This window comes from Gallinula chloropus, assembly GCF_964237585.1.
Source record: "Gallinula chloropus genome assembly, contig: HAP1_SCAFFOLD_520, whole genome shotgun sequence".
Lineage (NCBI taxonomy): Eukaryota > Metazoa > Chordata > Aves > Gruiformes > Rallidae > Gallinula > Gallinula chloropus.
This window is the reverse complement of record NW_028168483.1, coordinates 131-21,263: the sequence shown is the minus strand read 5'-3', so window position 1 is coordinate 21,263 and position 21,133 is coordinate 131. Positions and strand designations below refer to the sequence as shown.

At 69.6% G+C, this 21,133-nt stretch overlaps 1 protein-coding gene across 1 annotated transcript; it reads left to right on the top strand.

The window, feature by feature from the left end:
* Positions 1–4,194: 4,194 nt before the first annotated feature.
* LOC311204433 (cadherin-related family member 5-like) lies at positions 4,195–20,925 on the top strand (the record flags this gene model as incomplete). Its single annotated transcript, XM_084280859.1, has 10 exons — positions 4,195–4,288; positions 4,708–4,919; positions 6,082–6,141; positions 6,601–6,693; positions 8,650–8,736; positions 8,831–8,941; positions 15,259–15,429; positions 15,524–15,614; positions 18,181–18,287; positions 20,725–20,925. Coding segments are annotated over 10 exons (1,227 nt in total), but the record flags the coding sequence as incomplete, so codon positions are not given.
* Between the last annotated feature and the right edge of the window lie 208 nt (positions 20,926–21,133).

The following is a 21,133-nucleotide window of genomic DNA, read 5'->3' as shown; positions in this document are numbered from 1 at the left end:
ACAGGCAGCAGGGTACAGGCAGCAGGGTACAGGCAGCACAGCACAGTCCATATGTTACAGGCGGTCCAGGTGTTACAGTCCAGGCAGTACAGGCGGTCCAGGCAGTACAGGCAGCAGGGTACAGGCAGCACAGACCAGCCCAGGCAGTACAGGCAGCAGGGTACAGGCAGCAGGGTACAGGCAGCAGGGTACAGGCGGCACAGCACAGTCCAGGCAGTACAGCCGGTCCGGGTGTTCCAGGCAGTGCTACAGGCAGCAGGGTACAGGCAGCAGGGTACAGGCAGCACAGCACAGCCCAGGCAGTACAGGTGGTACAGGCAGTACAGGCAGCAGGATACAGGCAGCAGGGTACAGGCAGCAGGGTACAGGCAGCAGGGTACAGGGCAGCACAGCACAGTCCAGGCAGTGCTACAGGCAGCAGGGTACAGGCAGCAGGGTACAGGCAGCAGGGTACAGGCAGCAGGGTACAGGCAGCGGTACAGGCAGCACAGCCCAGCCCAGGCAGTACAGCCGGTCCGGGTGTTACAGCCGGTCCGGGCGGTACAGGCGGCGCTACAGCCGGTCCAGCCCGGCCCGGGACCCCCCCCCTGCCCCCCCCCCGCCCCCGCCCCCGCCCCGCCCCGCCCCGGCCCCGCCCGGCTCAGGCCGGCGCCGCCCCCCCCCCCCCGCTGATCCCCCCCCCCCTCCCCGTCCTGGGGCAGCAGCACCGGGGGCGGCGGCACCGGGCAGGTGAGGGGGGGGCCGGGCTGGGGAGGGGGCTGGGGGGGGCTGGGGGGGGGCTGGACCCTCGGGAAGGGGGACCCGGGGGGTGGGGGAGGGGTGGGGGTGCTGCCTGGGGGGGGGGAGGGGGTGACTCACCCCACACCCCCCCCTCCCTCCGGCTCCTCTGCCTGGATGGGGGGGGGGGGTCTGCCCGCGGAGGGGGGGGGGGAGCACCCCGAGGGTCCCTCAGGGTGGGGAGGGGGCTGGGACCCCCCCTCAGAGGGGGGATCCCCAAGCGGGCAGCAGCGGGACCCACCCCCCACCCCCCCCACGCCGGTGCCTTGAGGGGGGGGGTGGGGGTGGCAGATGGGGAGAGACACCCCCCCCCACCCCCCCACCCCCTCCCCCTGCCCTAATTACCTGTGGCTAATTAGGGGTGGGGGTGGGGATGTCGGGCCGGCATCTGGCTGGGGGGGGGGGGGGGGGGGGGGAGGGGCGCCATCTGGTCCCCACCCCCGGACCCCAGTTTTGGGGGGGGGGTCGCAGGGCGGGGGGGGCACTCGGCTGTCCCGCAGGGAGCGGTCCCCACATCACCGGGGCCCCCCCCACCCCCAGGCACCGAGGCCGGTGAGACCCCCGGGGGGGGGAAAGGGGGGGGAGTAGGGAGGGGGAGGGGGCTACGGGCACCCAAGGGTGGGGTTTGGGGGGGGGGAATCCGGGGGATGGGGCTGGGGGGGGTCCTAAGGGAGGGGATATGGGGGGGGGGATGGGGGGGTCCCAAGGGACATGGGGGGGGATCACTGGTGGGGGGTCCCAAGGGAAGGGGACATGGGGGGGGCACGGGTGGGGACCCCAAGGGACATGGGGGGGACTCCAGGGGACAGGGCTGGGGGGGTCCCAAGGGAAGGGGATACGGTGAGGGGCATGGGAGGGGGTCACTGGTGGAGGGTCTCAAGGGAAGGGGACATGGGGGGGCACTGGTGGGGACCCCAAGGGACATGGGGGGGCACCCCAAGGGACATGGGGGGGGGTCCTAAGGGGAGGGGATATGGTGAGGGGGATGGGGGGGGGGTCCCAAGGGACATGGGGGGGGGACAGGAGGGGGGGATCACTGGGGGGTCCCAAGGGACATGGGGGGGGCACCCCAAGGGACATGGGGGGGACTCCAGGGGACAGGACTGGGGGGGGTCCCAAGGGAAGGGGACGTGGTGGAGGGGGTGGGGGGGTCCCAAGGGACATGGGGGGCGACAGGAGGGGGGATCACTGGGGGGCCCCAAGGGACATGGGGGGACACCCCAGGGGACATGGGGGGGACTCCAGGGGACAGGGCTGGGGGGGTCCCAAGGGAAGGGGACATGGGAGGACACTGGGGGGGGGTCCCAAGCAACAGGGTCCCAGGAGAAAGGGACATGGGGGAGGAGGGGGGGGGAATCACTGGGGGGGGGAGGTCTCAAGGGAAGAGGATATGGGGGGGGACACCGGGGGGGGGGTCCCTATGAAAGGGGTCCCAGGAGAAGGGGACATGGGGGGGCACTGGTGGGGACCCCAAGGGGATGGGGGGGGGGATCCCAGGGGGGATCCCAAGGGAAAGGGGACCCAGGGGAAGGGGACATGGGGGGGGACACCCAGGGGAAGGTGACCCACATATATGGGGACAGGGAGGGGGGGGTGTGGGCACCTAAGGGGGGGGGTCCTGGGGGTGGGGTGACAGGGATGGGGGGTGGTCCCAGGGGAGGGGAGGGGGACCTGGGGGTGTCGTGTGTGTGGCTGTGGCTGACGGGGGGGGGTGTGCAGGGACACAGGGCTGGGGGCACCAGCCCTGAACCCTCTTTTGCCCCCCCCATCCCCAAACCGCCCCTTGACCCCCCCGTCCACCCCCAGGCTGCCACCGAGGGTCCCCATGGCGTCCCCGGCCGTGCTGGCCGCCTGCCTGGCCCTGCAGCTGGCCAGCGGTGAGTGGGGGGCACGGGGGGGCACGGGGGGGCACAGGGGGCATGGGGGGGCACAGGGGAGATGGGGGGGCACGGGGGACACGGGGGGCACGGGGGGGCACAGGGGAGATGGGGGGGCACTGTGGACATGGGGGGCACGGGGGACATGGGGGGACACAGGGGACATGGGGGGGCACTGGGGGGCACTGGGGACATGGGGGGCACGGCGGACACTGGGGGACATGGGGAGGCACTGGGGGGCACTGGGGACATGGGGGGCACTGTGGACATGGGGGGCACGGGGGACATGGGGGGACATGGGGGACATCGAGGGGCACGGGGGACATCAGGGGACCTGGGGGGGGTGGTGACCATGGGGGATGGACAGGGGACCCCCTGGGCCATGGGGACATCAGGGATGTGGGGACGTGGGTGATGGTGACACACGGGTGGAGGGGGTGACCTGGAGTGGGGACATGGGGGGACACAGGGACCCCAGGGACCCACTGGGGATGGGGAGGTGGGTGCTGTGGGTGCCAAGGGGTGTCCGGACACTTGTCCCCATCCCTGATGTCACGGGGGCACCTGGACATGGGGACCCCAGGGATGTGGGGACGTGGGTGATGGTGACCCACGGGTGCAGGGGGTGACCTGGAGTGGGGACATGGGGGGACACAGGGACCCTGGGGTTGGGGGGGTGGGTTCTGTGGGTGCCGTGGGTTCTGTGGGTGCCCCGGGTGCCGTGGGTGCCGTGGGTGCTGTGGGTGCGGTGGGTGCCCCGGGTGCCCTGGGTGCCCTGGGTGCCGTGGGTACTGTGGGTGCCGTGGGTACTGTGGGTGCCGTGGGTGCCGTGGGTGCTGTGGGTGCCGTGGGTGCCGTGGGTACTGTGGGTGCCGTGGGTGCCGTGGGTGCCGTGGGTACTGTGGGTGCCCTGGGTGCCGTGGGTGCCGTGGGTGCTGTGGGTGCTGTGGGTGCTGTGGGTGCCGTGGGTACTGTGGGTGCCGTGGGTGCCGTGGGTGCCGTGGGTACTGTGGGTGCCGTGGGTACTGTGGGTGCCGTGGGTGCCGTGGGTACTGTGGGTGCCGTGGGTGCCGTGGGTGCCGTGGGTACTGTGGGTGCCCTGGGTGCCGTGGGTGCCGTGGGTGCTGTGGGTGCTGTGGGTGCCGTGGGTGCCCTGGGTGCCGTGGGTGCCGTGGGTGCTGTGGGTGCCGTGGGTGCTGTGGGTGCCCCGGGTGCTGTGGGTGCCGTGGGTGCCGTGGGTGCCGTGGGTGCCCTGGGTGCCATGGCTGCCGTGGGTACCCTGGGTGCCGTGGGTGCCGTGGGTGCCGTGGCTGCCGTGGGTGCCGTGGCTGCCGTGGCTGCCGTGGGTGCCGTGGGTGCTGTGGGTGCCCCGGGTGCCATGGGTGCCGTGGGTGCCGTGGGTTCTGTGGGTGCCCTGGGTGCCCCGGGTGCCCCGGGTGCTGTGGGTGCCGTGGGTGCTGTGGATGCTGTGGGTGCCGTGGGTGCCGTGGGTGCCCCGGGTGCCGTGGGTGCCCCGGGTGCGGTGGGTGCTGTGGGTGCCATGGGTGCCCTGGGTCCCCCGGGTGCTGTGGCTGCCGTGGGTGCCGTGGGTGCCGTGGGTGCCCCGGGTGCCCTGGGTGCTGTGGCTGCCGTGGGTACTGTGGGTGCCGCGGGTGCCCTGGGTGCCGTGGGTACTGTGGCTGCTGTGGGTGCCGTTGGGTGCTGTGGGTACCGTGGGTGCCGTGGGTGCTGTGGGTGCCGTGCGTGCCGTGGGTGCTGTGGGTGCCCCAGGTGCCCTGGGTGCCCTGGGTGCTGTGGGTGCCCTGGGTGCCGTGGGTGCTGTGGGTGCCCCAGGTGCCGTGGGTGCTGTGGGTGCTGTGGGTGCCGTGGGTACTGTGGGTGCTGTGGGTACCGTGGATACAGTGGGTGCCGTGGGTGTCGTGGGTGCCCCGGGTGCCCTGTGTGCCGTGGGTGCCGTGGGTGCTGTGGGTACCGTGGATACAGTGGGTGCCGTGGGTGCGGTGGGTGCGGTGGGTGCCCAGCCACTCCTCCCCGCTCCCGGTGCCGGTGGCAGCAGCGCAGGGCGAGGGGTGCAGCGCGCTGGGGAACCTGTTCGCGGAGCTGCCCGAGAACAGCGCGCACGGGACGCTGGTGACGCGGCTGCCGGGGGGCGCGGGGGGGCCGCGGCTGCAGCTCTGCCTGGCCGGGCACGACGCCCCCTGGTTCTACCTGGACGGACGCAGCGTCCGGCTCAACGCCTCGGCCGGGAGGGTCCTGGACCGTGAGGTGAGGGGGACACCCACACCCCCATCCCCACCCCTCCTCCCATCCCTGCGCCTGGGGACTGTGCTGAGCCCTGGGAACAGCCCCAAAGCCCGTCTGTCTGTCCGTCCGTCTGTCTGTCTGTCCATCCGTCTGTCCCTCCATCCCTCCCTCCATCCCTCCATCCCTCCCTCCATCCATCCCTCCCTCCATCCATCCCTCCATCCATCCCTCCATCCATCCATCCATCCCTCCCTCCCTCCCTCCCTCCCTCCCTCCATCCATCCCTCCCTCCATCCATCCATCCATCCATCCATCCATCCATCCATCCATCCATCCATCCATCCATCCATCCCTCCCTCCATCCATCCCTCCATCCCTCCCTCCCTCCCTCCCTCCATCCATCCATCCCTCCCTCCATCCATCCCTCCATCCATCCATCCATCCCTCCATCCCTCCATCCATCCATCCATCCATCCCTCCCTCCATCCATCCCTCCCTCCCTCCCTCCATCCATCCATCCATCCATCCCTCCATCCATCCATCCATCCCTCCCTCCCTCCCTCCCTCCCTCCATCCATCCCTCCCTCCCTCCATCCATCCATCCATCCATCCATCCATCCATCCATCCATCCATCCATCCATCCCTCCCTCCATCCATCCCTCCCTCCCTCCCTCCCTCCATCCATCCATCCATCCATCCCTCCCTCCATCCATCCCTCCATCCATCCATCCATCCCTCCCTCCATCCATCCCTCCATCCATCCATCCATCCCTCCATCCATCCATCCATCCATCCCTCCATCCCTCCCTCCATCCATCCATCCCTCCATCCATCCATCCATCCCTCCCTCCCTCCCTCCCTCCCTCCATCCCTCCATCCATCCCTCCATCCCTCCATCCATCCATCCATCCCTCCCTCCCTCCCTCCCTCCCTCCATCCATCCCTCTATCCCTCCATCCATCCATCCCTCCATCCATCCCTCCATCCCTCCATCCCTCCCTCCATCCATCCATCCCTCCCTCCATCCCTCCATCCCTCCCTCCATCCATCCATCCCTCCCTCCCTCTCTCTCATCCTCCCTCCATCCCTCCCCCCTCCTCCCCCCTCTCATTTGGGGGTCACCCCAGGGTGTCCCTGTGGGGCAGCCCCCCCGTGTCCCCCCCTGACACCCCATCCCCCCAGGAGCTGGAGTCCCCGGTGCTGATGGTGGCTCTGACGTGCGCTGAGGACGGTTTCTCCCCGGTACGGCCCCCTGTCCCCCCCCAGGGCACCCCAAAGGGCCCCGAGGGTCCCGTCCCACCCGGGTCACCCCCTGTCCCCCCCCCAGGGCACCCCAAAGGGCCCCAAGGGTCCCATCCCACCCTGGTCACCCCCTGTCCCCCCCCAGGGCACCCCAAAGGGCCCCGAGGGTCCCATCCCACCCGGGTCACCCCCTGTCCCCCCCCAGGGCACCCCAAAGGGCCCCAAGGGTCCCGTCCCACCCGGGTCACCCCCTGTCCCCTCCCAGGGCACCCCAAAGGGCCCCAAGGGTCCCGTCCCACCCGGGTCACCCCCTGTCCCCCCCCAGGGCACCCCAAAGGGCCCCGAGGGTCCTGTGGGTCCCTCCCACCCTGGTCACCCCCTGTCCCCCCCAGGGGTCCCCAAAGGGCCCGGGGAGCCCCGAGGGTGCCGTCCCCCCCAGGTCACCCCCTGTCCCCCCAGGTCGAGTACCGGCTCATCGTCCAGGTGCTGAACGAGAACGACAACCGGCCCCAGTTCCGGGGGGGCACCGGCCTGACCCACAACGTCAGCGAGGTGACGGGACGGGACGGGCACCGGGGCTGGGGACAGGCTGGGGGGACAGGGCTGGGGACGTGGGGATAGGGACAGGGACAGCCATGGGGACAGGCTGGGGGGGACAGGCTGGGGGGACAGGGCTGGGGACATGGGGATGGGGACAGGGATGGCCATGGGGACAGGCTGGGGGGGGACAGGGCTGGGGACGTGGGGATGGGGACAGGCTGGGGGGGACAGGGCTGGGGGGGACAGGCTGGGGGGACAGGGCTGGGGACATGGGGATGGGGGATGGGGACAGGCTGGGGGGGGGACAGGGCTGGGGACATGGGGGTGGGGACAGGGATGGCCATGGGGATAGGCTGGGGGGGACAGGGATGGGGACAGGCTGGGGGGGACAGGGCGAGGATATGGGGATGGGGACAGGGCTGGGGACATGGACATGGGGATGGGGACAGGCTGGGGGGACAGGCTGGGGACATGGGGATGGACATGGGGATGGGGACAGGGACAGCCATGGGGACAGGCTGGGGGGACAGGCTGGGGACATGGGGATGGGCACTGGGGGTGGTTGTGGGCACTGGGGACAGGGATGGTCATGGCCGTGGGGGTGGGGACAGGGATGTCACCAAGACAGGGATGGGCACGAGGTGGGGACAGGGATGAGCATGGGATGGGGACAGGGATGGGGACAGGGATGGAGATGGGGACATGGGACATGGGGACAGGGATGTGCATGGGATGGGGACAGGGATGGGGACAGGGATGGAGATGGGGACATGGGGACAGGGGTGTCACCAAGACAGGGCTGGGCATGGACATGGTGTGGGGACGGAGATGGGGGTGGGGACAGGGACAGGGGTGGTCGTGGTCCTGGGGACAGGGATGTCCCTGGGCGTGGTGACCATGGGGACAGGGATGGAGATGGGGACAGGGATGTCCCTGGGCACGGTGACCATGGGGACAGGGATGTCCCTGGCCGTGGGGTGGGGACAGGGATGGTCCTGGGGACAGGGATGTCCCTGGGCGTGGGAGGGGGACAGGGATGTCCCTGGGGACAGGGATGTCCCTGGGCGTGGTGACCATGGGGACAGGGGTGTCCCTGGGTGTGGGATGGGGACAGGGATGTCCCTGGGTGTGGTGACCATGGGGACAGGGGTGTCCCTGGCCGTGGGGTGGGGACAGGGATGGAGATGGGGACGGGGATGTCCCTGGGTGTGGGGTGGGGGTGGGGACAGGGACCATCCTGGTCACAGCAGTGGGGACAGCACCAAGACAGCGCTGGGGACAGGGACGAGACCCGGGCCAGAGGTGGGACAGGGGTGATGACAGGGAGGTGACAGGGAGGTGACACGGGAGGTGACACACAGGAGGTGATAGGGAGGTGATGGGGTGGTGACACAGGGGAGGTGCCAGGGGGGTGCCAGGAGGTGCCAGAGGAGGTGCCAGGGAGGTGCCAGGGGGGTGCCAGGGGGGTGCCAGGGGGTGCCAGGGGGGTGCCAGGAGGGTGCCAGGAGGGTGCCAGGGAGGTGCCAGGGAGGTGCCAGGGGGGTGACACAGGAGGTGCCAGGGAGGTGCCAGGGGATGCCAGGGGGGTGCCAGGGGGGTGCCAGGGGGGGTCCCAGGGGGGTGACACAGGAGGGTGCCAGGGAGGTGCCAGGGAGGTCCCAGGGGGGTGCCAGAGGAGGTGCCAGGGGGGTGCCAGGGGGTGCCAGAGGAGGTCCCAGGGGGGTCCCAGGAGGGTGCCAGGGGGGTGCCCGAGGAGGTGCCGGGTGCCAGGGGGGTGCCAGGGGGGTGCCAGAGGAGGTGCCAGGGGGCTGCCAGGGGGGTCCCAGGGGGGTGCCAGGGGGTGCCAGGGGGGTGCCAGGGGGGTCCCAGGGGGGTGCCAGAGGAGGTGCCAGGGGGGTGCCAGGGGGGTCCCAGGGGGGTGCCAGGGGGTGCCAGGGGGGTGCCCGAGGAGGTGCCGGGTGTCCCCAGCTGGCAGCCCTGCACTCGGTGGTGTTCAGCGCCCGGGCCGAGGACGCCGACGGGGACGCGCTGATGTACGTCATCGACACGGCCTCGGTGAGCTGGGGCTGGGGGGGGGCTATGGGGGGCCCTGGGGCTCCATCTGCCCCCCCCAGCCCCCTCCCAACCCCCCTGTCCCCCCCCCATCCAGCCCGACGCCCGGTTCTTCCGCATCGACCTGCCCAACAGCGGGAGGGTGGTGCTGGCGCGGGCGCTGGACTACGAGAGCCGCCAGCACCTGGACGTGGTGGTCACCGCCGTGGTGAGACCCCCGCCCCACAGCACCCACCCTGGGGACCCCCTGTCTGACCCCCAGCCCCGCACCGTGACCCCCGAGCTGGAGATGGGGACCCCCCACCCACCCACCCACCCTGTGCTCAGAGTGTCGTGAGGGTGTCACCCCGCACCCAGCCCCTGGGATACGGGTGGTTGAGACCCCCACCCCACCCATGGGACACCCACCTGAGACCACCCACCCAGGGGAACCCCAGTCTGACCCCCCAGCCCCGCACCGTGACCCCCGAGCTGGAGATGGGGACCCCCCACCCAACCACCCACCCCGTGCTCAGGGTGTCGTGGGGGTGTCACCCCGCACCCATCCCCTGGGCATGGGGTGCATATGCAAGGGTGAGACCCCCACCCCACCCATGTGACCCCCACCCAAGCCCACCCACCCAGGAGAACCCCAGTCTGATCCCCCAGCCCCACACTGTGACCCCTGAGCTGGAGATGGAGACCCCCCCCCGCACCCCGTACTCAGGGTGTCGTGTGGATGTCACCCCGCACCCATCCGCTGGGATACGGGTGGTTGAGACCCACACCCCACCTATGCGACCCCCACCCAAGCCCACCCACTCATGGGAACCCCAGTCCAGCCCCCCTGCCCCCCATCCTGCCCCCTGAGCTGGAGCTGGGGACCCCCACCCACCTGTACTCAGGGTGTCATATGGGTGTCACCCCACACCCATCCCCTGGGACATGTGTAGGTGGGACCTCAGCCCCACCCATGGGACCACCCCCCCAAGCCCACCCACCCTGGGGACCCCCTGTCCGACCCCCAGCCCTGCACTGTGACCCCCGAGCTGGAGATGGGGATCCCCAACCCAACCACCCACCCTGTGCTCAGGGTGTCGTGGGGGTGTCACCCCACACCCATCCCCTGGGATACGGGTGGTTGAGACCCCCACCCCACCCATGGGACACCCACCTGAGACCACCCACCCAGGGGAACCCCTGTCCGACCCCCAGCCCCGCACCGTGACCCCCGAGCTGGAGATGGGGATCCCCAACCCAACCACCCACCCCGTGCTCAGGGTGTCGTGGGGGTGTCACCCCACACCCATCCCCTGGGATACACGTGGTTGAGACCCCCACCCAAGCCCACCCACCCTGGGGACCCCCAGTCCAACCCCCAGCCCCCCCATCCTGCCCCCTGAGCTGGAGCTGGAGACCCCCACCCACCCCATACTTGGGGTGTCATATGGGTGTCACCCCACACCCATCCCCTGGGACATGTGTAGGTGGGACCCCCCAACTCAAGCCCACCCCACCCATGGGACCCCCATTCCTCCCCCCAGCCCCCCATCCTGCCCCCTGAGCTGGAGCTGGAGACCCCCACCCACCTGTACTCAGGGTGTCATGTGGGTGTCACCCTGCACCCATCCCCTGGGATACGGGTGGTTGAGACCCCCACCCCACCCATGGGACACCCACCTGAGACCACCCACCCAGGGGAACCCAAGTCCAACCACCCAGCCCCCCCATCCTGCCCCCTGAGCTGGAGCTGGGGACCCCCCCACCCAACCACCCACCCTGTGCTCAGGGTGTCATGTGGGTGTCACCCCGCACCCATCCCCTGGGATACGGGTGGTTGAGACCCCCACCCCACCCATGGGACACCCACCTGAGACCACCCACCCTGGGGAACCCAAGTCCAACCACCCAGCCCCCCCATCCTGCCCCCTGAGCTGGAGTTTGGGACCCCCCCACCCAACCACCCACCTGTACTCAGGGTGTTGTGTGGGTGTCACCCCGCACCCATCCCCTGGGATACGGGTGGTTGAGACCCCCACCCCACCCATGGGACACCCACCTGAGACCACCCACCCTGGGGAACCCCTGTCCAACCCCCCAGCCCCCCATCCTGCCCCCTGAGCTGGAGCTGGAGACCCCCACCCACCTGTACTCAGGGTGTCATATGGGTGTCACCCCACACCCATCCCCTGGGACATGTGTAGGTGGGACCTCAGCCCCACCCATGGGACCACCCCCCCAAGCCCACCCACCCTGGGGATCCCCTGTCCGACCCCCAGCCCTGCACTGTGACCCCCGAGCTGGAGATGGGGACCCCCCACCCAACCACCCACCCTGTGCTCAGGGTGTCGTGGGGGTGTCACCCCGCACCCATCCCCTGGGATACGGGTGGTTGAGACCCCCACCCCACCCATGGGACACCCACCTGAGACCACCCACCCAGGGGAATCCAAGTCCAACCACCCAGCCCCCCATCCTGCCCCCTGAGCTGGAGCTGGGGACCCCCAACCCACCCACCCACCCTGTACTCAGGGTGTCGTGTGGGTGTCACCCCACACCCATCCCCTGGGATACACGTGGTTGAGACCCCCACCCAAGCCCACCCACCCAGGGGACCCCCAGTCCAACCCCCCAGCCCCACACTGTGACCCCCAAGCTGGAGCTGGGGACCCCCCACCCACCCCATACTTGGGGTGTCATGTGGATGTCACCCTGCACCCATCACCAGGGCATGGGGTGCACATGCAAGGGTGAGACCCCCACCCCACCCATGTGACCCCCACCCAAGCCCACCCACCCAGGGGAACCCCAGTCTGACCCCCCAGCCCCCCATCCTGCCCTCTGAGCTGGAGATGGAGACACCCCCGCACCCCATACTTGGGGTGTCATGTGGGTGTCACCCCACACCCATCCCCTGGGATATGGGTGGTTGAGACCCCCACCCCACCCATGGGACACCCACCTGAGACCACCCACCCTGGGGAACCCCAGTCTGACCCCTCCAGCCCCCCATCCTGCCCCCCGAGCTGGAGATGGAGACCCCCCAGCAGCCCGTACTCAGGGTGTCGTGTGGATGTCACCCCACACCCATCCCCTGGGATACGGATGGTTGAGACCCCCACCCATGGGACACGCACCTGAGACCACCCACCCTGGGGAACCCCAGTCCAACCCCCCAGCCCCCCATCCTGCCCCCTGAGCTGGAGCTGGGGACCCCCACCCACCCCGTACTTGGGGTGTCATGTGGGTGTCACCCCGCACCCATCCGCTGGGATACGGGTGGTTGAGACCCCCACCCCACCCATAGGACACCCACCCAAGCCCACCCACCCAGGGGACCCCCTGTCCAAACCCCAGCCCTGCACCATGACCCCCGAGCTGGAGCTGGGGACCCCCACCCACCCCATACTCAGGGTGTCACACACATGGGTGTCACCCCCCACCCATCCCTGGCACACCCGTGGGTGGGACCCCCACCCCGCTGTGGCTGTAGCTGTGTGTGTGTGTCCCCCATCCCCCCATCCTCACCCCCCCCCATCCTCCCATCCCCCCACCCATCCCCTGGGTGCTGCTAATTGGGGGTGACGTGGCCCCGCCAGCCCCTGGCACCTGCCCTCAATCCCCCTCATTTCCCTAATGGGCACCTGGCCCCCCCCCACCCCCCCTGGCACCTTCGGGGGGGGCACCCACCTGCTGGCACCCCCCCCCCTTGGCCGCCCACGGCTGCACAGCCTGTTGCTGGGGCACATGGGGTGCCCTGTGCACGGGGGGCCCCAAGCCTGGGGGTCTCTGTGCCTGGGGGTCCCTGCACCATGGGGGTCCCTGTGCCATGGGAGTCCCTGTGTTTGGGGGTCCCCAAGCCTGGGGGTCCCTGTGTCACCAGGGTCCTTGTCCCATGGGGGTCCCTGTGCCTGGGGGTCCCTGCACCATGGGGGTCCCTGTATTTGGGGGTCCCTGTGCCTGGGGGTCCCTGTCCCATGGGGGTCCCTGTGCCATGGGAGTCCCTTTGTTTGGGGGTCCCCAAGCCTGGGGGTCCCTGTGTCACCAGGGTCCTTGTCCCATGGGGGTCCCTGTGCCTGGGGGTCCCTGCACCATGGGGGTCCCTGTATTTGGGGGTCCCTGTCCCATGGGGGTCCCTGCGCCTGGAGGTCCCTATGGGGTCCCTGCGCCATGGGGGTCCCTGTGTTTGGGGGTCCCTGTGCCTGGGGGTCCCTGTCCCATGGGGGTCCCTGAGCCTGGGGGTCCCTGTGTCACCAGGGTCCTTGTCCCATGGGGGTCCCTGTGCCTGGGGGTCCCTGTCCTATGGGGGTCCCTGTGTCACCAGGGTCCCTGTCCCATGGGGGTCCCTGTGCCTGGGGATCCCTGTCCTATGGGGGTCCCTGCACCATGGGGATTCCTGTGTTTGGGGGTCCCCAAGCCTGGGGGTCCCTGTGTCACCAGGGTCCTTGTCCCATGGGAGTCCCTGTGCATGGGGGTCCCTGTGTTTGGGGGTCCCCAAGCCTGGGGGTCCCTGTGTCACCAGGGTCCTTGTCCCATGGGAGTCCCTGTGCATGGGGGTCCCTGTGCATGGGGGTCCCTGTGTCACCAGGGTCCTTGTCCATTGGGGGTCCCTGTGCCATGGGGGTCCCTCTGTCTGGGGGTCTCTGCGCCATGGGGGTCCCTGTGTCACCAGGGTCCTTGTCCCATGGGGGTCCCTGTGCCTGGGGGTCCCTGTCCCATGGGGGTCCCTGTGTTTGGGGGTCCCCAAACCTGGGGGTCCCTGTGCACGGGGGTCTCTGTGCCTGGGGGTCCCTGTTCCATGGGGGTCCCTACACTATGGGGATCCCTCTGCCTGGGGGTCCCTGTGTCTGGGGGTCCCCATCCCATGGGGGTCCCTACACTGCAGGGGTCCCTGTGTCCCAGGGTCCTTGTCCCATGGGGGTCCCTACACTATGGGGGTCCCCAAGCCTGGGGGTCCCTGTGCCTGGGGGTCCCGGTCCCATGGGGGTCCCTGAGCCTGGGGGTCCCTGCGTCACCAAGGTCCTTGTCCCATGGGGGTCCCTGTGCCTGGGGATCCCTGTCCTATGGGGGTCCCTCTGTCTGAGGGTCCCTGACCCATGGGGGTCCCCAAGCCTGAGGGTCCCTGTGTCACCAGGGTCCTTTTCCAATGGGGGCCCCTGTGCCTGGGGGTCCCTGTCCCATGGGGGTCCCTGCACCATGGGGGTCCTTCTGTCTGGGGGTCTCTGAGCCATGGGGGTCCCTGTGTCACCAGGGTCCTTGTCCCATGGGGTTCCCTGTGCCTGGGGATCCCTGTCCTATGGGGGTCCCTGCACCATGGGGGTCCCTGTGTTTGGGGGTCCCCGTGTTTGGGGGTCCCCAAGCCTGGGGGTCCCTGTGTCACCAGGGTCCTTGTCCCATGGGGTCCTTGCGCCTGGGGGTCCCTGTCCCATGGGGGTTGCCGTGCCCAGGGGGTCCCTGTGCTGGGGGGTCCCTGTGCTGGGGGGGTCCCTGTGCTGGGGGGCCCCCATGCCCAGGGGGGCGTCCACATCCATGTGTCCGTGTGTCTGTCCGTCAGGTAGATGAACACCAAGGGGCGGTTCAACGCCTCCTGTCACCAGGGTCCCTGTCCCATGGGGGTCCCTGTCCCATGAGGGTCCCCATACCCTGTGCTGGGGGGTTGCCGTGCCCAGAGGGGTGTCCATGTCCGTGTGTCCGTGTGTCTGTCCGTCAGGAGATGAACACCAAGGAGCGGTTCAACGCCTCCTGTCACCAGGGTCCCTGTCCCATGGGGGGTCCCTAGGTCCCCATACCCTGTCCCATGGGGGTCCCCATACCCTGTGCTGGGGGGTCCCCGTGCCGAGGGGGGTCCCCATGTCTGTGTCCGTGTGTCTGTCCGTCAGGAGATGAACACCAAGGAGCGGTTCAACGCCTCCTGTCACCAGGGGTCCCTGTCCCATGGGGGTCCCTGTCCCATGGGGGGTCCCTGGGTCCCCACACCCTGTGCTGGGGGGTCCCCATGCCCAGGGGGGGTGTCCACGTCCGTGTGTCCGTGTGTCTGTCCGTCAGGAGATGAACACCAAGGGGCAGTTCAACGCCTCCTGTCACCAGGGGTCCCTGTCCCATGGGGGGTCCCTGGGTCCCCATACCCTGTCCCACGGGGGTCCCTGTCCCATGAGGGTCCCCATACCCTGTGCCGGGTGGTTCCCATGCCCAGGGGGGTCCCCATGTCCGTGTGTCCGTGTGTCTGTCCGTCAGGAGATGAACACCAAGGGGCAGTTCAACGCCTCCTGTCACCAGGGGTCCCTGTGCCATGGGGGTCCCTGTCTCATGGGGGTCCCCATACCCTGTGCTGGGGGGTCCCCATGCCCAGGGGGTTCCCCATGTCCGTGTGTCCGTGTGTCTGTCCGTCAGGAGATGAACACCAAGGAGCGGTTCAACGCCTCCTGTCACCAGGGTCCCTGTCCCATGGGGGTCCCTGTCCCATGAGGGTCCCCATACCCTGTCCCACAGGGCTCCCCATGCCCAGGGGGGTCCCCACGTCCGTGTGTCCGTGTGTCTGTCCGTCAGGAGATGAACACCAAGGAGCGGTTCAACGCCTCGGCCCGCGTGCGGGTGAACGTGCTGGACGGGGACGACCAGTACCCCCAGTTCCTGCCCTGCACCCCCAGATCCCACCACGGCCTCACCATCTGCACCAGCCCCGTCTACACCGCCAACGTCACCGAGGGGCAGCTGCCGGTGGGGACAGGGGGCTCGGGGGGGGGCTGGGGGGGTCACACGGGGGGGGGTCTCACTCCTCTGTGTGTCTGTGTGTCCCCCCCCCACAACACAGGGGGGTCCCCTGAGCTTCAGCCCCGGCGCTGTGTACGCTGAGGATGGGGACAGGGGGCTGAGGGCGGCCATCACCTACTCGCTGCTGGCAGGTACGGGGGACAGACGGACACGGGGGGACAGACGGACACGGGGGGGGACAGGGACATGGGGGGGACAGGGACATGGGGGGACAGACGGACATGGTGGGGACAGGGACATGGGGGGGACAGGGACATGGGGGGACACACGGACATGGGGGGGACAGACAGACACGGGGGGACAGGGACATGGGGGGACAGGGACATGGAGGGGAGACAGGGACATGGGGGGACACACGGACATGGGGGGGACAGACGGACACGGGGGGACAGACGGACACGGGGGGGACAGGGACATGGGGGGACACACGGACATGGGGGGGACAGACGGACACGGGGGGGACAGACGGACACGGTGGGGGGACAGGGACATGGGGGGACACAGGGACATGGAGGGGGACAGATGGACACGGGGACAGACGGACACGGGGGGACAGACGGACACGGGGGGGACAGGGACATGGGGGGACACAGGGACATGGGGGGACAGATGGACATGGGGGGACAGGGACATGGAGGGGGACAGATGGACACGGGGACAGACAGACACAGAGGGACAGACGGACACAGGGGGGACAGGGACATGGGGGGACACAGGGACATGGGGGGACAGACGGACATGGGGGGGACAGGGACATGGGGGGGAAAGGGACATGGGGGGACAGACGGACATAGGGGGGGACAGGGACATGGGGGGGACAGATGGACATGGGGGGGGACAGGGACATGGGGGGGACAGGGACATGATGGGACAGACGGACATGGGGGGACAGACAGACATGGGGGGGACAGGGACATGGGGGGACAGACGGACATGGGGGGACACAGGGAGATGGGTGGACACATGGACACAGGGGGGACAGATGAACATGGGGGGACAGACGGACACGGGGGGACAGGGACATGGGGGGACACAGGGAGATGGGTGGACACATGGACACAGGAGGGACAGATGAACATGGGGGGACAGACGGACATGTGGGGGACAGGGACATGGGGGGACACAGGGAGATGGGTGGACACATGGACACGGGGGACAGATGAACATGGGGGGACAGACGGACATGGGAGGACACACGGAGATGGGGATGGACACAGGGACATGGGGAGACACAGAGGGGGACAGATGGACACGGGGACACAGGGAGATGGGGGGACACACGGACACGGGGGACAGGTGGACACGGGGGGACAGACGGACACGGGGGGACACAGGGACATGGGGGGACATGGACATGGGGGACACAGACATGGGGGGGACACATGGACACGGGGGGACAGACAGACATGGGGGGCCATGGACACGGGGGGGACACAGGGAGATGGGGGGACACATGGACATGGGGGGGACAGACAGACATGGGGGGACAGATGGACACGGGGGGACACACAGACATGGGGGGACATGGGCACTGGGGGACACAGGGAGATGGGGGGACACACAGACATGGAGAGGACAGGTGGACACAGGGGGACAGACGGACATGGGGGGGACAGGGACATGGGGGGGACACACAGACATGAGGGGGACACACGGACATGGGGGGACACAGGGGGGCTCATGCTGGGGGGGTGGTCTGTTCCCTGGGGGGTTTCATGCCGGGGGGGGGTCTGTTCCCTGTGGGGGGGGTTCATGCTGGGGAGGTCCCTGCCCCGGGGGGGTCCGTGCCCTGGGCGGGGGGGGGGGGGTGTTCATGCCGGGGGGGGTCCCTGCCCTGGGGGGGGGGGGGGGTCGTGCCCTGGGGAGGTGGGGGGGGGGGGGCGGTTCATGCCGGGGGGGGTCCGTGCCCTGGGGGGGCTGTCATGCCGGGGGGGGGTCCGTGCCCTGGGGGGGGGGGTGTCATGCCGGGGGGTTCCATGCCCTGGGGGGGGGGTGTCATGCCGGGGGGGTCCGTGCCCTGGGGGGGGGTGTCATGCCGGGGGGGGGTCCGTGCCCTGGGGGGGGAGGGGTCATGCCGGGGGGGTTCCATGCCCTGGGGGGGGGTGTCATGCCGGGGGGGGGTTCCATGCCCTGGGGGGGGGTGTCATGCCGGGGGGGGGGTCCATGCCCTGGGGGGGGGTGTCATGCCGGGAGGGTCCGTGCCCTGGGCGGGGAGGGGTCATGCCGGGGGGGGTCCATGCCCTGGGGGGGGGGTCATACGGGGGGGGGAGGTGTCCGTGCCCGCACAATCCAATTGCAGGTGCAAATTGCATAAAAGGATCAAGCCGGGGGGGGGGGGCCCTAATCCCCCCCCCCCCCCCATTCCGGGGGGGGGGGCCGCAGGGGGGATGGGATGTGGGGGGGGGGGGTCATGCCCTGACGCAGCCAAGGCAGTTCGCACCCCCCGGGGGGGAGGGGGGGGGGTTAAACCCCCCCATAGTGATGCTGAAAGGGTTAATACCCCCCCCCTCCATATGCCCCCCCCCCAAAAAATAGAGGGGGGGTCTTCACAGCTTGGGGGGGGGGGGAATGGGGGGACAGGGAGTTTCCCACAATGCCCTGCGGTGGGAGGGGGTCCTGGGGGGGTGGGCTGGGGGTCCCAAGCTCAGCCCTGTCGTGTCCCCCACCCCCACCCCGTGTCCCCCCCCCACCCCCCAGGCCGGGAGAGCGGCCGGTTCCACATCGACAACATGACGGGGGCGATCACGCTGCTGCGGGCGGTGGAGAGCAGCAGGACCACCCCCGCCATCAGCCTCAGCGTCCTGGTGCGGGCGGGGGGCGCGGGGGGGCGCGGGGGGGCGTGGGAGGGGATGGGGGGCATGGGAGGGAGGAGGGGGGGGATGGGGGGGCTGGGGGGCATGGGGGGGGATGGGGGGGCACGGGGGGATGGGAGGGGATGGGGGGCATGGGAAGGGGTGGAGGGGATGGGGGGGATGGGGGGCATGGGAAGGGATGGGGGGGCTGGGCGGGCTGGGGGGCATGGGAGGGGAGGGGGGGGATGGGGGGCATGGGAAGGGATGGGGGGGATGAGGGGGCTGGGGGGCATGGGAAGGGATGGGGGGGCTGGGCGGGCTGGGGGGCATGGGAGGGGATGGGGGGCACGGGGGGGCTGGGGGGCATGGGAAGGGATGGGGGGGATGGGGGGGATGGGGGGCATGGGAGGGGAGAGGGGGTACGGGGGGGGATGGGGGGCATGGGAGGGGATGGGGGGCACGGGGGGGACTGGGGGGCATGGGGGGGCTGGGGGGCATGGGAAGGGATGGGGGGGATGGGGGGGCATGGGAGGGGATGGGGGGCACGGGGGGGCTGGGGGGCATGGGAAGGGATGGGGGGCGCGGGGGGGCTGGGGTCGTGGGAGGGGATGGGGGACATGGAGGGGCATGGGAGGGGATGAGGGACATGGGAGGGGATGGGGGGCACGGGGGGGATGGGGGTCATGAGGGGGGATGGGGGGCATGGGAGGGGAAGGGGCAATTGGGGCTGGGGCCATGGGGGGGGATGGGGGGCGTGGGAGGGGAAGGGGCAATTGGGGCTGGGGGACATGGGGGTACCTAGAATATGGGGGTACCCAGGATATGGGGGTACCCGGGGTGGGGGATGCTCAGGGATATGGGGGTGCTGGAGATACGGGGGTACCCGGGGTGGGGATGCTCAGGGATATGGGGGTACCCAAGATACTGGGGTACCCGGGGTGGGGGATGCTCAGTGAAATGGGGTACCCAGGATATGGGGGTGTCTGGAATACAGGGGTGCCCAAAGTGGGGGATGCTCAGGGATATGGGGGTACCCAAGATACTGGGGTACCCAGGATGGGGGTGCCTGGGATACAGGGTGCCCGGGGTGGGGATGCTCAGGGATATGGGGGTGCCTGGGATATGGGGGTACCCAGGGTGGGGGATGCTCAGGGATATGGGGGTGCTGGGGATATGGGGGTACCCAGGGTAGGGGCTGCTCAGGGATATGGGGGTGCCTGGGGATATGGGGGTACCCAGGGTGGGGGATGCTCAGGGATATGGGGGTGCTGGGGATATGGGGGTACCCAGGGTGGGGGCTGCTCAGTGATATGGGGGTGCCTGGGATGGGGGGTACCCGGGGTGGGGATGCTCAGGGATACAGGGATACCTGGGATATGGGGTGCTGGAGGTGGGGGGATGCTCAGGGTGGGGGCTGCTCAGGGATATGGGGGTGCCTGGGGTGGGGGGTACCCGGGGTGGGGATGCTCAGGGATACAGGGTACCCGGGGTGGGGATGCTCAGGCATATGGGGGTACCCAAGATACTGGGGTACCCAGGGTGGGGGATGCTCAGGGATATGGGGGTGCTCGGGATATGGGGGTACCTGGGGTGGGGGATGCTCAGGGATATGGGGGTGCCTGGGGTGGGGGGTGGCCAGGGTAGGGGATGCTCAGGCATATGGGGGTACCCAAGATACTGGGGTACCCGGGATGGGGGATGCTCAGGGATATGGGGGGGTACCCAAGATACTGGGATACCCAGGGTGGGGGGTGCCTGGAATACAGGGTGCCAGGGTAGGGGATGCTCAGGGATATGGGGGTGCTGGGGATATGGGGGTACCCAGGGTGGGGGATGCTCATGGATACAGGGATACCTGGGATATGGGGTGCCGGAGGTGGGGGGATGCTCAGGGTGGGCGATGCTCAGGGATATGGGGGTGCCTGGGGTGGGGGTTGGCTGGGGGGGGATGCTCAGGGATATGGGGGTACCCAAGATACTGGGGTACCCAGGGTGGGGGATGCTCAGGGATATGGGAGTGCTGGGGATACAGGGGTACCCGGGGTGGGGATGCTCAGGGATATGGGGGTACCCAAGATACTGGGGTACCCAGGGTGGGGGATGCTCAGGGATATGGGGGTGCTGGGGATACGGGGGTACACAGCGTGGGGATGCTCAGGGATATGGGGGTACCCAAGATACTGGGGTACCCGTGATGGGGATGCTCAGGGATATGGGGGTACCCAGGATATGGGGGTGCCCAGGATACAGGGGTGCCCAGAGTGGGGGATGCTCAGGCATATGGGGGTACCCAAGATACTGGGGGTACCCGGGGTAGGGATGCTCAGGGATATGGGGGTACCCAAGATACTGGGGGTACCCGGGGTAGGGATGCTCAGGCATATGGGGGTACCAGGGACATGGGGGTGCCCCCCACACCCCCACCATCCCCCCTCCGTCCCCCCCCCAGGCCTCTCAGGTGAACGACGCCTCCAAGTTCGCGGTGACGCAGGCGGTGGTGCGGGTGCTGGCGGCCAACCGGCACCCGCCGCGCTTCGGGCGCCCCGCGTACCGAGCCTTCGTCCCCGCCGGCCCGCGCGAGGCCGCGCTCCTCCTCACCTTCGGCGGCCACGTGCTGGCCCTGCGCGCCCACGACGACGACTTCCCCGAGGTGAGGGGGCACTGGGAGGGCACTGGGAGGACTGGGAGGCACTGGGAGGGCACTGGGAGGCACTGGGAGGGCACTGGGACGCGGTGCAGGGGTACCGGGAGGCACTGGGAGGGCACTGGGAGGCACTGGACGCAGTGCAAGGGTACCAGGAGGCACTGGGAGGGCACTGGGAGGGAAATGGGGGGCACTCGGGGGGCACTGGAGTGTA